This window comes from Haemaphysalis longicornis, unplaced genomic scaffold, assembly GCF_048455015.1.
Source record: "Haemaphysalis longicornis isolate Haplotype H1 unplaced genomic scaffold, Haemaphysalis longicornis Haplotype H1 scaffold_4, whole genome shotgun sequence".
Lineage (NCBI taxonomy): Eukaryota > Metazoa > Arthropoda > Arachnida > Ixodida > Ixodidae > Haemaphysalis > Haemaphysalis longicornis.
The window spans coordinates 116,504,747-116,523,613 of NW_027526361.1; the positions used below are offsets into that span (position 1 = coordinate 116,504,747).

Here is an 18,867-nt window from a genome sequence, read left to right on the forward strand (position 1 = left end):
AACGGTCAACAAAGCCTCGCAATCGCCTGCAGAGTACGAGCGGTTCTAGGAGTGAAGCGTCTAGTCATACCTCAGCATTGGCCCTGGAAATGGCACACGATCGCTCACAGTATTAGAACTGGATCGGCAAGAACCCCACACTTTCGCGCCACAAGATTCGGCAGCCTAGATGACCCCGACTGTTCGCGGTGCTCAGCCAATAATGATATTGCACACATCCTGTGGGACTGCCCTCGCTTTGCCGACTGTCGACAACAAGCCTTCAAAACCGTAGGATTGGCAATCCCACCGAGCCTTAATGATTGACTTTATCCAAGACGTTACAATCAGAAGGAAGAACGGCGCCTGCTCGCCGCTCTACGAAACTTCGTCTAGAACTCAGGCCTTCACCATTTCCTTTAATTCCACACCCAATTGGACGTACCATTGGATGTATCATACGTTTTCCCCAACTCCCCTTACCTAATTCCCCTCCCCTAGTCACCAAAATTCGCTAAAGCGTAACATGGCGTCTTTTTATCCCTTGTACATAAAATAAATGCGTATTACCACCACCACCAGCAGCACCTGTTATATCACTGCAGACCACGAAAACACGCGATTTACGGGAAAATCAAATTATAACTTAAATTGATTATTTTTTCGGTGAATAAAACATCGTTTGCATCCGGACAAGCGCTGGGGGCACTGTAAAACACGAAATCTTTCGAATAAAACGAACTTGTCTTTTGTCTTCATGACCCCTTTAAGGCCTTCTAATGGCTTCGATCTGCCTCGCAACGCGTTGCGCCGCTGCTTTGTCCTACTGCCGTTAAAGGGAGGGTCGACAACGGGGCATTTTGCTGTCTGCCACTTGCTGCGATTCGTTGCGTTATTCCTCTTCCGCCTTCGTTTGCGGCGTCCTGGCTTTGGCAGGTATACCTTTCGCTAATGCAGAGTTCAAGCGCCTAATATGGAACGCCTCGCGCTATGGAACGCTTCCCAGACACGTGGGTTAGAAGCCGTTCTCCTGCTGCCGACACCGGCTATTTCGCTCAGTAGGCGATGAATTCCTTCCCCCTAATATCAAAAACCGACTTCGCTCAAAGACGGTGGCAGAGCGCCAACCCACAAGAGGTTATGGGCCCTGCAGTAGGTCCACACAGTCCTCCACGGCACTGGTTCGCTATCGTATTTTTGATGCTGTAAATCGCACATGAGTTTCTCAGTTCGTTGTTTAACTAAAAGTGTTCGTCCTGTGATTCAACAGCGCTTCGTCCTTTCGTTCTTCGTTTTCCCGTCCTTTGCGCTGTTTTGCTGTCTTTGAATATACCAACCAGCCCTGATTTGGACCTTGTTGAATTAAAAGTCTGCCGTCTGATGAAATAACGAGATGCCTTTAACAACGTTTAAAAGTGTGCCACGTGAATGTTGGTGTAAAACCTTGGAAGTTATTTATTTCGACGCATTGCAAATACTTCATCATACATGTTCATGTTTCTGAAAGAAAGAAAAAGAATTGTACGGCGCATTTAAGCGTCATTTTTGTTTCCTGGGCAACATAAATGTAGAAGTGGCGGAAGCCCTTACAAAGAACAGCAATCCTTTAGTGACGACTCTGCAGTCTACTATTTTCCGCGTGAAGGAACTTACCTTTGGCTTTTTGTATACAGCTGGCCACTGATGCTTTTCGTCATAATAAAGGAGAAGATTTTGTGGTCCATATTCCTATTAAAACAAAAAGAATATGAACGTTATAATTCCTTAAAAAGGTCTCGGCCTCCCCGTCCCTGCTTTAGCTTAACTGCATGCTCGCAAACAAAATTGAACCTAATAGATTGGCATGGGCCTCCTTTTTCTGGAAAAGTGCGCAAATATTAGAAACGTACAAAGGAGTCATCAATCTGACTGAAACATACCTCCAAAGATACCGGTGCGTACTAAAATACCTGCGCATAAAGAATAAGGCATGGTAATCGAGCTTTTCAGGGAAGTTGCAAGGGGCTTTGCTTTTTTCATGACGAGCAAGTCATACCAGCTTCTAAACTAGGGTTCTACGAGTGCGCGCTGAAACTTTATTTTGGTATTTTTAGTGAAACGGGGGTTCCAACGTTGGTGACTCTTTTAATACATTTTTTTTCCAACAGAGCATTTTTCATTGCTGACTAGAACATTTGTACCTTTCCTTTTTTTTAACATAATTCTTTTAGAAGCCGCGGGAACTTTGTTAGCAAGTCATAATTTTCTTTACGCTGCAAGGCGTGACAGTCTCAGCCACCCCATTTTTATAAAGGTAAGTTATACTTACTGTTTGGTTTATAAGGTTCGTGATGGTATTAATCTCGCATACTTAGAACGAAGCTCTTCCCTATAATTTTTAGTAGCGTAGTGTAATAATCACATCATTTCATTGTGTGCTATCTTGCTCCCATAAGAAACGCGAGCCATAGTTCGGAAACGAAAAATGAGATTACTGAGTTGGGCATTCTGCCCCCAACTCTCCAGTTCATCTCTACGGCAGTTCATCTCTACTTAGCAAAATGTATCACTCAACCTTCAGAATACATTATACTGAGATATATGAATAGGATAGACCTTATGATGACAGTTTGCATCCGCGCTGGGGTAGCCCTTGCAGGTCCCCGATGAACCTACCTTTAGATTAACGTGCAGCACAGAACTGAGCGAGTCCGCATTCACCGACAATATTCTTAATAGGTTACACGACAAATTTCTTTGCCTTTGTATTTTATTTTGCGTGTGCGCGTTCGTACTTACCACGGGGTAGTTGAGCTCGTAAATGAAGTGACCTTGCTGCGACAGGAAACAGAACCTCGTCAGGAAGGCCCAATTCTGGAAGCATAGAGGCGTCGCTTTAAAACTGCCATTCCATGTTGTCTCTTCCCGTTTTGAAGGGTTCGTTTGCTGTATCCGTGATTAACGATAACTCCTTTCGTCACTGTTTACGTAAACAGTATTCAGTATTGATTTTAAATCAAAATTTATACGAACAATTTTGGTAAGGTTAGCTCAACCTATGCTATAGCATGAACAAATCCTGTAGCACTTTAACCCTACAACTAACACTATAACACTAGAGCATCAACTAACGCAGTTACCAATTGAAAAAATTAACTGAGTAGTTGTCCTAAAAGGAAGATATGTATCGCACTCCCTGGTATTTTTAGAAATGCTTATTCTATTCTATTCTAATCTATTCTATTCTAATTCTTATTCATCCCTATTCTAATCACACGACAGTTAGTTACCCGTGAAAACACGCCGCACCTGTGAATATAAATGCCCCTCTAAGGTGTATCTACAACAAATACCATTGGCTACTTGACAATCCACAAAAAATAATAAATACTCTTTCGAACCGTGTCTATAAAACCAGCCTCATAGAACTACACTAAAATGTCATGCCATTACACGAGCACGTGATTTTTTTCTAGATGGATAATTAGGAGATCTCCAAAAACGCCCAACAGGACAACGTCAGATATTGTGGAGAATTTTTGTGCTCGAATAGTACGCCCCTATCGAATGGATCACGCCTTGTTAGTTTCCCCGGCAATGTTGGAGCGGTAGGGTAGTGAGTTAAATAGCACAATAACATTCTGTTTATTCCACTTCGTTCTGACTGATTTAGCGTAATGCAAAACAAAAACGGAAGACTAAACGGAAGTAAACTTTGATATACTGTTAACCCAGCTCAAATCCTGAACAGTGTGTTTGTTTGCCGGCGTCATCTTCCCACTGTTGCACGCAAGGTTTGTGTCGGTATTGATGGTCAAAGTCGCTGCCTGCCCTTCGACAAAAACTGACTGTCTACTCTCATTTGTGATAAGTTCATTATGATCTAGCCCGCACTTATTTCTACATTCCTTGCCTTCACACGAGCGGCAACCGTTTTTTATAGGCCAACACTTGGGGAGAACGGGCCGTGTCCTATCGATTTGAAAACTTTTGCTCTAAGAATGAGGACTAATTCTACCTTCCTCAACACCCCCCCATACGGGCCAAAAAGACGACTCATAACTTCAACTGCGCAAACCAAACTAACTGGCAATAAAGAAAAACACGCACAATGCAGTCCAGATTTGACCCACAGTCCTAATTATGAACCATTGCTTCAATTATCCCGGCTTTCCGCGGCAAGATAGGTGAGCTGTGGAATCAACCCACCTCTGTCGTCCTGAGGGTTCCTTGTACGATTTTGCATTCGCTCGAAGTAGTAGCAAGATAGAGAACAAGAATCACTGTTATTCTTGACGAATAGTCTGCTTCGGCGAACATGGCAGCAGATCTTATAGCGAAGCGTAGCAAGCATGGGAACGTGCAAACTTGACCGGCGCGGCCAACTACACTTCCGCCGTGGTTGGGGCCGCGTTCCAAAATGACACACATGTTTGGCGCTGGGTCCGGTCGCCATGGAGACGCGTGTGATCGAACTGCCCTGGGTGGCCTGAGAGGGCGGCTGTGAAAACTGAAGCTAGTCGTCCTATGGCGTGCAAACCTTCCCTCGCGCTCCATGCAAACTGTTTGTCACGGCATGCGCCTCATTTCGGCGCAATCGCACTTTGGCGGAAAAGCGGAACGATTGCACTCCGCACGCGTTCGAACATTCTCACTGCTCGTGAGACTACGCCGCTTCTTGTTCTCTTATGCTACTTTTAATACACCTCTGGAACGAATTGACACACATTTGCATCCTTTTTGCAGCAATCATATAGTGGAGTGCTCAAAACACTAAAGAGTAATATTCCGAAGAACTTCTTATACGCAAAGAAACGGCATGTATAGCCGAATAAACGGGTTCAAAATAAAGTAATACATCCCATAAAAGCACTTGACTGTTACGTGAAACCGGCTTTGACATCAAGGTTTTGCGGGACGATGTGCAGCGAAGATTGTAGTGTGTATTTCGCGAGTACATCACTAAAAATCAAAGCTCCTTTTTTAGCATAAAGACGGTTAAAACTCGAAGCTTTCTCCCACGCAACTGAGTGAAAGTCAAAGTCGGAAATCCAAACTGGTTAGACCATGTCCGAATTGCGCAATCGGACAGACGTCGGCTTCATAACGCGAGGGACCCAGGTTCGATTCAGACCAGGGAAAGCGTTTCTAAACCGAAAGCTTTACCGATAGCGTCATGTCAAATGACTAATGTATTTCCCCATAGACCGTTTGGTCGACCGAAATGCTTCTGATAAGATCTCTGGACGCAAGGCGTGTGCCTGAAACCGGGCTTCCATTGCGTCAAAACGGTTACTTGTAAATCGCGAAAAAGGAACGGTTCCATAGACAAGACAATACACGCATCTATTATAAAGAAGGAATACAATAGTGCACCTTTATCTTATGAACCCTGGATCGGTATACGTACACCTGCATTCTTCGTAGGTGCGCTTACTTTGTGCGCGAAAAAGTGTCGCATCAGTTTGTTGTCGGTTGGCGATTTGGGTCTTTGAATGTTTGACGATCGATTGGACGCCCTTTCAGCGGAGGTTGGACGCACTTTAAGCTTTCGCGCTTCTCTCAACTTTCTCTGGGAAGGGATGGTAATTATCTTTTCTTTTGAAGCGCTTTATGTGCCTTTGCGGCAACCAATCGTCATCGTGTGCCCTCACACTTTGTAGAAGTGACTTTCCTAAGCGTGTTTTCACGTAGGGTTCCCATCATTGATTCAAAGAAAGCTTCGCTTTAAAAACTATTTCTCGCTGTGACTACATGGTTCCCATTTACAACCAAAATTTTTTGGCGCTGCCCTCTTAATGCTGTGTTTCTTTCACTTTCTTGCTCATAAAGCGTGGGTTCAAGCCCGCAGTATGCGTTTGTTATGAAGGGTGTGAAAGAACGTGCTTACGCAGTTGGGGAGCCAGGCGGCAACAGCGGAGCGGCGACACGCCGGTTCAGGATCCTCGAAAAAGAAGTGTCGTTTTCATAAAGAACGGGTTTTTTTAGTCGGCACATTCGCCATAGAGGCCCAAAATGAAGCCTGCACTCCGTGAGTTGTGTCTCAATAAACGCACCTAAATCAAAACGAAGATGTCTGATCACGTAGCTTTCACCTGACTGTAAGATTAGGGCTGGTAGAGGTCCCAATAGGTACTGTTGGCCCCAGCCGCGAGAGCTGCTCAAACAAGTTGGAGGTCGACTCTGTGGGCGACAACATTCCCCAAGGCAGGAGGACCCCCCCTCCTCTGACTGCGCCACTAGCCACCCCAATACGGGAAAATTTATACTCAGCATGTGGAGTTGCGGTTCTAAAACGTTTATGAAATTCTGGACGACCGATCTTGTTTTGGGTGTACCCGTCTGACTGCGGGGGTGGGGGGAAGGAGGGAGGGCAGGGGGAGGGGGCATGACGAGCGCACTTCTTACATACTCCTGATTGCTTTTGAATCTTCCGCCATCTGTTTTATAGTCCCAGCCCCCATCCCCCTTTTCGCCCGTATTATTTTGATTTCTCATTTTCATGTCCGCACAATACGTTGGGTGTGTTAAAACAAAAAAAAAATTAGGAGTAGGGTAGCAAGGCCAAGAACTCAGAATAATCTATTGAGAAAAGGAAAGCTTTGTTTCCCCAATTCCTTCTATTTCTTCGTTTGCTATTAACAGTTACACCTTTCAGCTCTAACAAACGCCGCCCGTACCCGTTTCCGTGGTGTAGCGGTTATCACGTGCGCCTCACACGCGCAAGGTCCCCGGTTCGATCCCGGGCGGAAACATTTTTTTTTTTCCAACCAACACCAAAGGTCATTATCTCCAACAAAATATCATGTACGAACCTGTCTAGCGCTTATATATATTTATTTGCGCACACCTCGAACTTGTGAATTCCAGCTGGGGGTAAATGGATTACATCTACTATCGATGGTTCTTTGAATTCTACGACACCAAACTCTAGCCGCCTTTCAGAGAGGTGTGCGGGACCTGTCTCTGCGCTCGTGAGCCGCAGCTGGAATGTTGTCACCGTTGTGTTTCTGTGCTCGCCCAGAGACAAGAGAGCTGCGCCGGCTTCCCCTCGCATGCCAATCTCCGCAGGATGTTGAAAGCACGTCACCCTGTTCAGGTGTTTCAGTGTTTAGATTCAATTTGTGGACGTTCCTAGGTTCCTGGGCTGCAGGTTAGTACTGCTAATCCCCCAGTGGTTATGACTTACGCTTCTGTGGCAGAACAGCCTGAGTTTGATCACCGAAACTCCTGAAGGGCTAAGGGGTCGGCCCTGCGTAGGCCGTGCTATCGGCGTCAGGAACACTGCCACTTACACAGAGCGACAGAGACTATCGCGTGGCAAAAACATCCCAGAAAAAGGTACTCGTTGCAATAACCTATTGACAGATGTCCCCCTAAAATATTTCCAATCAGATGACATCTGGGTCTCCGGTACTGATTTAGGGGAGACCAATTTGGTTGGGAAGGCACGCAAAAGATTGAAAAGCACTGCTTGGTGCAATTGTTTAACCAGTAATCTAATTTTCCGCGTCCGTATGCAGTGGCCCGGTGAGGAGCACAATTTTCATATCGCCCTAATTGAGTCTTTTTTTTTTATTTCTCGACAAGGCTTTCGGGAAATATTTACATTTCTCTATTTCATTTGCTCAGCGTACTTATATCATTCTAAAACAAAAAAAATGATTTGTGGGTAGCAAGACCAAGTCTAGAAGTCAATTGGACAATAAAAAAAAACAGGGTTTTCTATGGAAGAAAGAAAAGCTTTCTTCCGACCATAGAATAATTGCGCACGCAGTTCAACTTTCCCGTTAACAATCAGAGCTTTCAGCTAGGAACAGTCGCCTTCCATCCCCGTTTCCGTGGTGTAGCGGTTATCACGTGCGCCTCACACGCGCAAGGTCCCCGGTTCGATCCCGGGCGGAAACACTTTTTTTTTTTTTTCACACAAAGAAGGCCATTATTTCCGCCTAAGCAGTGTTTCCGACCGCGTCCTGCGCATTTATATTTCTTGCACACGCTTTCCCTTTGAACGCGAGAATGCTGCTCCGCCAGTCGAACGGGAGCCGAAATGTCTGAACGACTTCGCCTCCGGCTCTGGGACTTATCGTTACGGCCGGTACGTCAGTGTTTGTGCATTTCTTTTCAATTGTCCGTGCGAGAGAGCGCTGTTCACGTGCGGGGCAACGTCATACGCAGGATACCACTGAATCGTTCGCTTAGTATTTCATTCGTATAGCAGTGGCTCCGTATTCCAACCGCAAGGAATCAGCAGATCTCACCTATGTAATCCAACGTATCCGCTTATCCCCTGTCAAATGGGCGTGTAAAAATAGAATCTAACAAACGCTGGCGAAGTCTTACTGTCCTGTGCTGGGCAATGTCACACGCGAGATCAATCTCTCTCTCTACCCTTTCGTCTACCCTTTAGTCCAGCATCGTCCTGTCTGTTTCTTTCCTTGTGTCTCTGTCTTCTTGGCTGGTTTTTAATCCCTAAATCATGAACCAACAGGCCCACATTTCCACGTTGCTTCATCACTATTTCGTCGCACTTCGTCTGGCTCTTTGAGCACAAATCACGCAGGTATGTACTGCTGCCTGTTCCGGAAGTAACAATCGTCCCGGATATCTGATAGCATACGCAAGGAAGGTTCAACCATGCTGGCAAGTCTCTTTGGTACACAAACAGCTCTTCCTCAACAGAAAATTATCTGGCCACGATGGAGTAGTAGTTGGCTGAAACCTCCCATGACTGACAAACTCAACTCTCGGCCCTCAGTCCCCAGCGGCTGTAGAGCCCCTGTCCACGGCGGCGGTCAGGCCAGCGATACAACAGAGGGTACTAAGAATATCTGCGTCCGGACAGACCGCCATTGGAGCTTGAACCTGGCAACGTTCAACGCACGCACCTTATCTAGCGAGGGAGGCTTAGCTGGGCTACTAGAGGGGCTCTCTGACATTAAGTGGAATATGTCAGGGTTAAGCGAATCCGAGGAAAAAGCCAGATGTGCTTCGAAGATACACTTGGATAGGAACAACTGAGTTCATGGCATTCAGTACCTGCTGAGCATGTTGATGTTTCTTCGCGCGGACCTACCACTACACAACGACGCAGCCCCCTCTCTCCTCCCGATAAATTTCCGGAAAGTAGGGGTGGGGAAAGAAATCCCCACCCCCTGAAGCCCCTGATTGCACTGCTAGCCTGCTCATCACAAATATTTCACCTCAACATGAGCAGTGGCGGTTCTGACGCTAGCCGAAGTAATAAACTGTGTTATGGGCGCCGACAACTTGCATTTCGTACTGGGCAGGTCATGCCCCTAGTCTGGGATGCCATGGGCCCTATGTCATGAATGTGTGGACGACCCATCTCGTTTTGTATGTACTCGTGATACTGCAGGGGCCCCATGACGGGCCCACTTTTTGAATCTCCCGCCAAGTGTTCCGGAATCGCTGCCCCCCCCCTTCCCCCCCCCCCATGTCCGTATCCGTCATCATTACTCCGATTTATCATTTTCACGTCTCCACAATACGTGGGGAGTTCTAGCACACTCAAAAAGGTGTTGGGTAGAAATATCGAGGGCTATGTTAAAAAATACGTATGCCCCCCTCCGTCTAACGACGACAACGTTTGAACGCGAAGGTTTCTCGTGATAGATTGTTAGGTTGGCCATTCCCACACGGCGCGTATGTGCTTCTCCGGCGGCAGCCACCAGTTTTGTAGAATACCCACCGCAACTCGCGGTTTTGCACGCCGAAGGCCTAACGTTTGGGTTTGGGGAGTACGGCGCGAAACGGTACCAGCCGCTTGGCGTTCGCCCGACCATGTTATCTATAAGTGAAACCTAATTCTGTTGTACTCTGGGACCACTGCAATCACTCGATACCGCTCTGCATCTATATTTGTAAGAAAAATTACTGCTTCCAAAAAAATGTACACATCGAGAAATCGGATAGGCGCCGGCTTCATAACGCGAGGGACGCCGGGTTGGATTCCTGCCACGGGAAGCATTTTTTTTCTTTCACTTCACCCACGATCATTCATGATCATCGTCAGAGAAAGTTGGCTGTCCTGCCGGCTGCATTGGAGTAAAAAGGCATCAGTGAGGACACTATAGCTTCGCTCTAAAATCGGAATAATCCATGGTAAAAAAGCACACATCTCCACGTCGTGAATAATGCCGAGGGTGCGAAGCACTGGGAAGTTGGGTGTTGCCTGTGCGATGACCGTCATCGTCCGTGCGTGCTGATGCACTCACGAGTTTTAAATGATTTTGAGGTGCAGTAAATGCACTGTAAATGACAAGCGCCCCACGAAAGGCAATTCGCGCCCCAGTACTTTGCACCCTCGGCATCGTTCACGGCGTCTTTTTCCGTGAATTATCGTTAGATAGATTAGGGTTTTTGCTTTATTTTTGCGTTTTGTACCCTTTGAAATTGGCGCTCTTTCCTACTGCAGTTCCCGGCGCTCCCCCCCAGATGGCGCGCGGCTGGTACTACTGTGTGCGCCGCTCTCGAGAGCTCGCGTACAATGCTGTGCGCACGGACAACTCCAGACATCGGCACGGACATTGCGAGGTCCTAAAGGGCTTCGTCCTTAAAAAGCAAGCTTCGTTTCCTCCATTCGTTCCATTCTTCAAATCACGACTAACAATCAAAGCTTTAACAATATCAGCTTTCAGCTTTTATCCGTGCCCTCCATCCCCGTTTCCGTGGTGTAGAGGTTATCACGTGCGCCTCACACGCGCAAGGTCCCCGGGTCGATCCCGGGCGGGAACAGGTTTTCTGCTTTTTTTTTGCCAACGCGCACCAAGGCCATTTGCTACGACGAAACTCTGTGTGCAACCCCGCCTAGCGCTTTTATTCTTTTTCGCAGACTTTGCACTGGTGGTTCTCAGCTATGCGTAAGTTGACTACGTAAATTATCGATAGTTCATTTCATTTCTACGCTAACTGTAATCGCCTTTCTGGAAGGTGTGCGTAACCTGACCCAGCCCTCGTGAGCCGCAGCCGACAAGTTGCCAAAGGTCTGGTCAAGTCTCTATACTCGCCCAGCGTGTATATATACTCTGGGCGAGTATAGAGCATAGTATTTATATTCGCCCAGAGTGTGTATATACTCTGGGCGAGTATAGAGTATAATATTTATACTCCCCCAGAGTGTATATATATTCTGGGTGAGTATAGAGTATAATATTTATACACGCCCAGAGTGTGCTCTCATCGACCCTAGCCAAACGCGCACAGAAACGCAAAAACATCTTCAACGTGCGCTCCACGCTTACGCGGGTGACGCAGATAAATTGGCACAGGCTCTTAGGAATAAATATATCTGTGGCCCGCAGGACTCCATCGAACCGGCGTTCTCATATGCAGGCTCGGAGAACGCAGGCTTGGACCGTTGCTTTGAACTCCATGATCTGAAGGCGGCCCTGTCGAAAATGAAGCGAGGAACGGCGCCGGGTCGGGATCAAGTGACTGTTAAGCTTCTAGCCAACCTCCCAGACCGAGCATACCTTCACCTCCTCGACTACTTCAATCAAATTTGGGAGGGGCGCGAACCGCTACCAATTGATTGGAAAACGGCTCTGGTAACTTTTATTCCCAAACCGGGCAAGTCTATCAACATCGAAAATCTACGCCCCATTTCGTTAACCTCGTGTGTGGGGAAGCTTATGGAAACAATGGTTAGGGATAGGCTTTCCGATTACCTCGAGGCCCAGCACACTTTTGCCGACACTATGCACGGCTTTCGTCCACATCGCTCTGCTCAGGACATTCTCCTACAACTCCATCGTGACGTCATTGAGCCGATCGAGCATCCAAGTAACGATAAGGTAGTCCTCGCTTTAGCTCTTAAGGGGGCTTTTGATAACGTTACCCACAAAATCATTCTTACCCATCTTTCCCAAACGAACTGTGGGTATAATGCTTTCAGGTACATCCGTCAGTTCCTGACTGAACGGCAGTCGTACCTCCGCATTCAAGGCAAGGAGCATGGCCCATACCCTCTGGGTACTCGAGGAACACCACAGGGAGCGGTCCTCTCTCCTCTTTTGTTCAATCTCGCCATGGCTCATCTCCCCCCACTGCTGAAGGATATCCCCGGCGTACGGCACGCTCTGTACGCCGACGATATCACGCTGTGGGCAACCCAGGGTTCCCTTGGCAGCATTGAGGCCAGCCTGCAGCATGCAGCATCGGTCGTAGATGAATACGTGCGCCGCTGCGGCCTCGAATGTTCCCCTGAAAAATCGGAGTACGTGCATCTTCGCCCCAAACCAAAAGATACGACTCAAATCGCACTTTCCTTGCGAACCGGGCCAATCCCGGAACGCGAAGAAATCCGTGTCTTGGGACTCTTCATACACAAGAGGAGGAAAGTCGACACAACCCTGCGCAAGTTACGTATGGTCGGGGATCAAGTGGGCCGCATGGTCCGTCGGGTCTCAAACAAGCGGGGGGGTCTCAGAAGCCGCGATGCTTTGCGCCTCGCCAACGCTTTCGTGACCAGTCGGATCCTATATTCGACACCCTACCTACGTTTGCGCAAATGTGATGTGCACACGCTCGAAGGCATTCTCCGCAAGATATACAAGCGCGCCCTCGACCTCCCGATCTCGACGTCTAACCAGCGTCTTGCAGATTTGGGCATGACCAACACGTACGGAGAACTCAAAGAGGCCCATTTCCATAACCAGTACCTGCGGCTTACCAAGTCGCACGCTGGGAGGTGCCTCTTACAACGCCTCCACATCTCCTACACATATCAGGCAGAAGAGCGAACCCCGATCCCAGAGGACTGGCGTGGTGCGTTGGATATCCAGCCTCTACCCCAAAATATGGCTAGGGGTACTCACGAAGGCAGGCGAACTGCGCGGGTTACAGCCTTGCAAGGTCGCTATGGGTCCCGGCCTGGAGTATTCTACACGGACGCGTCTGGCCCTCACCACGGGGGGTGGTACACGGCAGCCGTAATCCATCAAAACGTGCCTGTTCAAGGACTCACTTTTCGAGCACCGGACATCTCTCATGCGGAGGAAGTCGCCATAGCTCTCGCCGCAGCGGATCCCGCATCTCGGATCATTATTACCGATTCGCGGAGTGCGTGCCAAAATCTTACCAAAGGTCGCATCACCATTCGCGCTGCTCGAATCCTCAAGGGCTGTTATTATATGGACCGCCCAAATACACGTTCCGTCATCTGGACTCCAGCTCACGCAGGACTAGGTGGTAACGAGGCTGCCGATGCCTCAGCCCGCGCGCTTGATTCCCGGGACCCTCCTCGCCCTCCATCTCTTGACGATCCAGAACCTAACCCGGTCAGCTCATTTCGCGACATCACAGCAATGTACAAATTGAACAGGCTCCGATTTCCGCCTCCGGCGCCGGGCCTGACTAAGGCTGACGAGCGCTGGCTCTTACGGCTATACACTAACACGGTATTGTGCCCGGCGATACTCAAGCACTTCAATCCGGCCTTCTCCGGGGAATGCCCACACTGTGACCATCCGTTTGCGGATACTTTTCACATGGTGTGGGCATGCCCATCCAACCCGGCGGTCCCCCCAATCACGTCCCCTTCCCCCCCTACCCGTGAGAGCTGGGAGGCTGCCCTGCTCGGCTGCTCGACCTTGGAGGGCCAACGAGCCCTCGTGGCCAGGGCGCGCGCCGCCGCGGAAGCCACAGGGGTCCCGGATTAGGGACTCCTCCTAGAGTTTGTACAGGGTCGGCCCTTAAGGCCGCCCCTATCTCTCACTTGTATATAGACTTAATAAATGTTTTCCACCACCACCACCAGAGTGTATACCGGTGTGTCTCGTCGCTACACTCGCCCAGAATATGGACAGAACAGTTGCGTCGGCTTCCCCTCTCATGCTAATCTCTGCGGGATGATGAAAGCACTCGATGTTGAAAGCACTTGAGCCGGTTGAGGTGTTTCAGTGCTTAGTTTTAATTAGTGGACGGGCCTTACTTGGCCTGAGCTACGAAGGAGTAGTGGTAGTGACCGAGTGGTTACGACTTACGCTTCTGTAGCAGGGAAGCATTCGTCCTACTCCGAAACTGTCAAAGAGCTAAGGTATCCACTCTTTCCAGCCCCTACAGGTGGCGCTGCAGAAAACGGCAATGGCGGACGAGACGGTGATCGGGCTCCCGAAGCAACATGCGCGCCAGCATTTGTAGCGGCCTCAAAGCCCGTAGTTCTGCTAGAAACAATTACTTTCTTGAAAAATAAACACAGGCATACTTTTCTGAATATGAGACAACATTCGATTCGTTTCAGGGCGTCTGCTGCGGTGTAAAAAGCGCTGCGTGCGAGGCAATCCGCTCTGCGTGGCTCAGGCCTGACTGCAGGGGTTTGAAAACAATCTCGCCTCATTGGGAAAGCAACCTGCTACATAATGTGCAACGCTAAGTTTTGGGACATTATTGCAGCGTACGTCACTCAGTGTACGCTCTACTTTAGGCTTGTTCATTTTTCCCCCATGTGCATACCAAACAGAAGCCCATGCGCACCATGCGCGGGCGATATGTGCGTATTGAGGTGTTTTGCTTAGGTGTAGTAAAAACTAGTTATGACTTTATGCAGTAAAACCACGAAGACGAGGCTCCCATTACGTCGTATCAAGTGGTATACAAACAAACGTGTTAGTATTACATGAAAAAAAAAATTACAAGTCGAGGTATTTACGCGTTAATGTAGCATACACTGGTGTATTGAAGTGTACATGAAAACATAGGCATTACTTTACAGGTGGGCTTTTGGCTTGTGATAATTTAAGAGAAATATCCTGGCTGAATTTACGTTATGTTGATTTGACTGCCGGGAACATTTTTAAGTGCGTCTATTCTTATTAGCAAAACAAGAACTGGGGCTACCAAATGCATTCAAGAGATCGCATTTGAACTAGCAGACACAAAGTTATAATATTGTTATTGCTAAAACACCTGGCTTGAACATAACTGTTTATATATTCTCTCATTAATCAATAAACACATCCCCACATTTGCTTCTGGTATTCGCGTGAAAAAAGTTTTCATTTGTTTCCTTAATGAAAATAAAAGCAAGCGGATGGGACAGCCTCTGCTGCTTATATGTTTTACATATGTTATATGTCTGCTGCTTATATGTTTGAAAGCAGTGAAATTGAGCCAATTGAACAACACATAAGCGAAACTCGGTTGGCACATTATGCGGCAGCGAATGTAACCGAGAAAGACGATCACAAGGTTATACAAAAAGACTACAAAATCGGCGCCCTCACAGCAAAGAACTATTAAATGTGGCAGCAGTTTCAGTAAAGAATATTTTAAGCGGTACGCACACATGGGTGGGTCGAAAGACTCGTTTTTCTCCGCAGCAGACACCGATCAGGCCCAAAACTTTTTCATTTAGCCACAGACAGCTTCTATAGCTTCAAGAAAGTTGACAGAATATGAACGCTCGTTCAGCCTATATTTTCCGATTATTTATACGGCATTGTCGATTACTATCATTGCAATTACTATTTTCTTTTCGCCTCTGCGAGGCCACGCGGATGCTGCCGGCCGCCGTTTCCCGGCTTCGGACAAATTCCGCGCGGCGTCACTAGCATCGCTGGAAAGAGCGAATTGTTCCGATGTCGGCAGCGCATGCGCCGTGACATCGGCGTTGGGCACGCGACTACACAGGACGACAGAGGCGAGAAAAAGGTGTCCCAAAAATTTCGGCCCGTTTTGATAATGAATTGACATATGTCACAGAAAAATAATTCGATTGATTGTTTGATTGTAGGGTTTAACGCGCCGACGGAACGCAGGCGATGAGGCGCGCCGTAGTGGAAGGCTCCGGATTAATTTTGACCCCCTGGGGATCTTTAACGTGCGCCGAAATGTCGTACACACGGGCATTTTTGCTTTTCGCCTCCATCAGAAAAGCGACCGCCGCGGCCGGGAATCGAACCCGCGACCTCGTGCTCAGCAGCGCAACGCCTTAGCCACTGAGCCACCGCGGTGGGTACAGAAAAATAATTCCTATGAGGAATATTTATTTATTTATTTATTTAGTTATTTATTTATTTATTTATTGAAACACCCTGATGACCCGAGTGTTCATTACATATGGGGGGATTGTATGCGGTCATGATCGAAAGTACTGTACATTGTTGCGGCAGAACATAACAATGAAGGCAGAGACGTTGTCATCATCATCAACATCATTGCGACAGTATCCCTGCCTTCATTAATACAAAGAAACTGAAAGTAAAATTCCATTACAACGCCAGACAGCAGTGCATTAACAATGAAGGGAAAAAGGTACACGCAAAAAAGACTTCAAGAAGCACAATCAGTACCCTCAACTGCTGCAAAAAGTATATAGAAAATATAAAAGGGAAAAAGAAAGGTTGTTGTTGTTGTTGTTGTTGAAAGCTTTTATTAAGAAAAGAGGGGAAGGGAGTTGGGTTAAAGTGGAGCACTGGGTGGCCATCCTATTCCGGTAGGCCGCGGGCTGTGGCTGCAGTCTTCGCCCGGAGAATCAGGGCTTCCTTTTCTTCGAGCTGGCTGCAGCGCAGCGCGCACTCCCAATGCTCAGGAGAGGAGGAGAGGGGGGTAGGGATGGGGGGATTGGACGGACATGTCCAAACTAGGTGGCTGGTGGTGTTGGGAGAGTTGCAGTATGGGCAGTTGAATGGGTAGAGGGTGGGGGAGACATAGTGAAGGCGAGTGTGATTGTGGTACGTCTGTGTTTGTAGGCGCCGCCATATGCGGGCGTCGGTGTTTGTGAGAGAGGGGTGTGGGTGGGGGGGGGGGGGGGGGATAGAGTCGTCGGGAGTTCCGGTAGTGGGCTAAGATGTCGGAGTACGTTGGGGGCAGGGGGTGGAGGGTTAGGTCTTCGTGGGCCGGTACGTCGTTGGTCTCTCCTGGGAATGCCCGGTAAGTGAGTTCGCGGGCGGTGGCGTGTGCCACCTCGTTCCCAGGAAGAGATGTATGGCCGGGGTCCACACTATACGGGTCGTTGGGAGCGATGGTCGGAGTGCTAGGATGTTGGAACTGGTGCGAGTGATGCGTCCCGTGGCGTAGCGGCGGCAAGCGGACTGGGAGTCGGTCAGCACTGTGATGTCCGATGAGGGTGCATTGGTGATGGGCAAAGCGATTGCAGCCTCCTCTGCGGTATCAATGGATGTGGTTGGTATTGTGGAAGAAGCTGTGATGATGTTGGTACAAAAAAACTGGAAGAAAGGCTTTGCGTGCGTGTTGGAAGGATGATGAGTCGAACAGTTCTGCGATGTGAGCAGGCAATGAGTTCCATTCTGTGATTGCAAGGAATAAGGGGGAGAGTTTTCATGTCGTTCTGTTTTAGCAAAAATTGGTCTGACATTGAAAATGTGGTCAACCCGGGCGGAGTCATGAGGCGGTAGAATGATATGAAGCCGGTAAAATGGCGTGTTACTGGCGTACAACGAATGAAAAGGAGATAGTCAAGCCAACTTGCGGCGCGTGGCGAGAGAGGGCAGATTAAGTGAATCCGTTAAAGAAGATATGCTTTGGTAGCGCCAGTACGACGACGTGATAAACCGGGTTGTCTTGTTCTGGACGGATTCAAAGAGATTAGGTTTGCACCGTGATGATGCCATACGATAGAAGCATATTCTAGTGAGGGCCGCGTACGTTAGGCGTACGTTAAAGATCTCCAGCTGGTCAGAATTAATCCGGAGCCCTCCACTACGGCGCGCCTCAGCGGCTGCGTTGCGTCAGTGCGTTAAACCCTACAATCAATCAAATCAATCGAATTGGTGATTTGAGGCTGCCTGCTATGTCATTGATGTAGATTGTGAATATAATAGGACCTAGAACTGATGACCCCTGAGGGACCCCATACATAATGCGTATTTGCTTAGAAATATAATTCTTTAATGTGACTGTCTGGAAACGATTGGTTAAAAATATTTCTATCTATCGTGTTGTGTTTTCGTTAAGTTGGAGGGGCCCAATTTTTAGTGACAGAAGTCTATGCGGTCTATGCGGTCTACGCGGGCTTTTGAGATATCAATGAATTGATTGATTGTAGGGTTTAAGGCGCCGACGCAACGCAGACGATGAGGCGCTCCGTAGTGGAGGGCTCCGGATTAATTTTGACCACCTGGGGATCTTTATCGTGCGCCGAAATCTTGTACACACGGGTGTTTTTGCTTTTCACCTCCATCAGAAAAGCGGCCGCCGCAGATGTCAATGCAACTGCATCAACAGTACACGACATGTTTAGAGCGGAATGGAGTTCGGTTACCCATTCGAAGAGTTGTGTTTGGCATGAGAGATCTCTTCGACAGCCATGTTGGTTGTTTAACAGAAGGTTCTCAGGCTAAGGTAGGTCATTATATGCGTGAATATTATGTGTACCAGTAATTTACAACAGATCGATCTTAGTGAAATTGGCCTGTAGTTATTGGGGATTATATTGTCGCCTGATCTGAAAATTGGGGCCACATGAGCTTATTTCCAATCCTTCAGTAGTTATCCTGAATCAAGCAATTGTTGAAAAACTAAAGAAAGAGAATAATTCGAAGAAAGACTTGTTAGTTTTAGAAGTTTTGCGCTAATTCCGACAGGTCTGGGACTAGTCTTCAGTGCCAATCGATCTATTGCGCAGGCTGCGCGGTGCGTAGTGATTAGAATAGTGGTAAAGGGTGTTAAAAGGTTAGCCGCAGCAAATTGAGAGAGCTATATGGTGGTCGCTCAACAGTGAAAACATGGGGGAAGTAATTGTTCAGTGTTTTAGCGCATTCCGAAACGGGCAAGGTCATGCCATTATCACCTGTGAGGGGTGCTGCCGAGTTATTCTTCTTTGGGTTAATCTTGTGAATTGCATCCACACACACGCTGGATGTACTCTTGTATTTAAGCCAGTCATGGGGATCACTCGTTTTATAGCTTTGTGTTATGCTCTTTTCT

The 18,867-nt window shown here is 47.9% G+C and overlaps 2 protein-coding genes and 3 non-coding genes across 7 annotated transcripts in view; 4 read left to right on the plus strand and 1 right to left on the minus strand.

The window, feature by feature from the left end:
• LOC144180512 (transmembrane protein 145-like) overlaps nucleotides 1-4,365 on the minus strand; it is a 45,314-nt gene extending 40,949 nt beyond the window's left edge. For all 3 annotated transcript variants that reach the window (XR_013324446.1, XM_077708844.1, XM_077708843.1), the window contains exons 1-3: nucleotides 4,168-4,365; nucleotides 2,758-2,832; nucleotides 1,633-1,707 (exon numbers count right to left, since the gene is read on the minus strand). Coding sequence is in view for 2 of the 3 variants with exons in the window: in XM_077708844.1 (XP_077564970.1) it covers nucleotides 1,633-1,707; nucleotides 2,758-2,832; nucleotides 4,168-4,278 (261 nt within the window). In the remaining variant the exon portion in view is untranslated. The remainder of the gene's footprint in view (nucleotides 1-1,632; nucleotides 1,708-2,757; nucleotides 2,833-4,167) is intronic.
• Nucleotides 4,366-6,640: 2,275 nt separating this feature from the next.
• On the plus strand, nucleotides 6,641-6,713 carry Trnav-cac (transfer RNA valine (anticodon CAC)). Its single transcript has one exon. It is a non-coding gene; the product is annotated as a tRNA-Val (tRNA).
• A 1,080-nt stretch (nucleotides 6,714-7,793) lies between these two features.
• On the plus strand, nucleotides 7,794-7,866 carry Trnav-cac (transfer RNA valine (anticodon CAC)). The gene has a single exon. It is a non-coding gene; the product is annotated as a tRNA-Val (tRNA).
• Nucleotides 7,867-10,643: 2,777 nt separating this feature from the next.
• Nucleotides 10,644-10,716, plus strand: Trnav-cac (transfer RNA valine (anticodon CAC)). Its single transcript has one exon. It is a non-coding gene; the product is annotated as a tRNA-Val (tRNA).
• Nucleotides 10,717-11,476: 760 nt separating this feature from the next.
• Nucleotides 11,477-13,640, plus strand: LOC144180514 (uncharacterized). The gene has a single exon (XM_077708845.1). It carries the CDS (start codon nucleotides 11,613-11,615, stop codon nucleotides 13,638-13,640), a length of 2,028 nt encoding a protein of 675 aa, XP_077564971.1. The 5' UTR covers nucleotides 11,477-11,612.
• The last annotated feature ends 5,227 nt before the right edge of the window (nucleotides 13,641-18,867 follow it).

Bases quoted from the DNA above. Each gene is read 5' to 3' on its own strand.
- LOC144180514 (XM_077708845.1), top strand. From the start codon at position 11,613: ATGGAAACAATGGTTAGGGATAGGCTTTCCGATTACCTCGAGGCCCAG.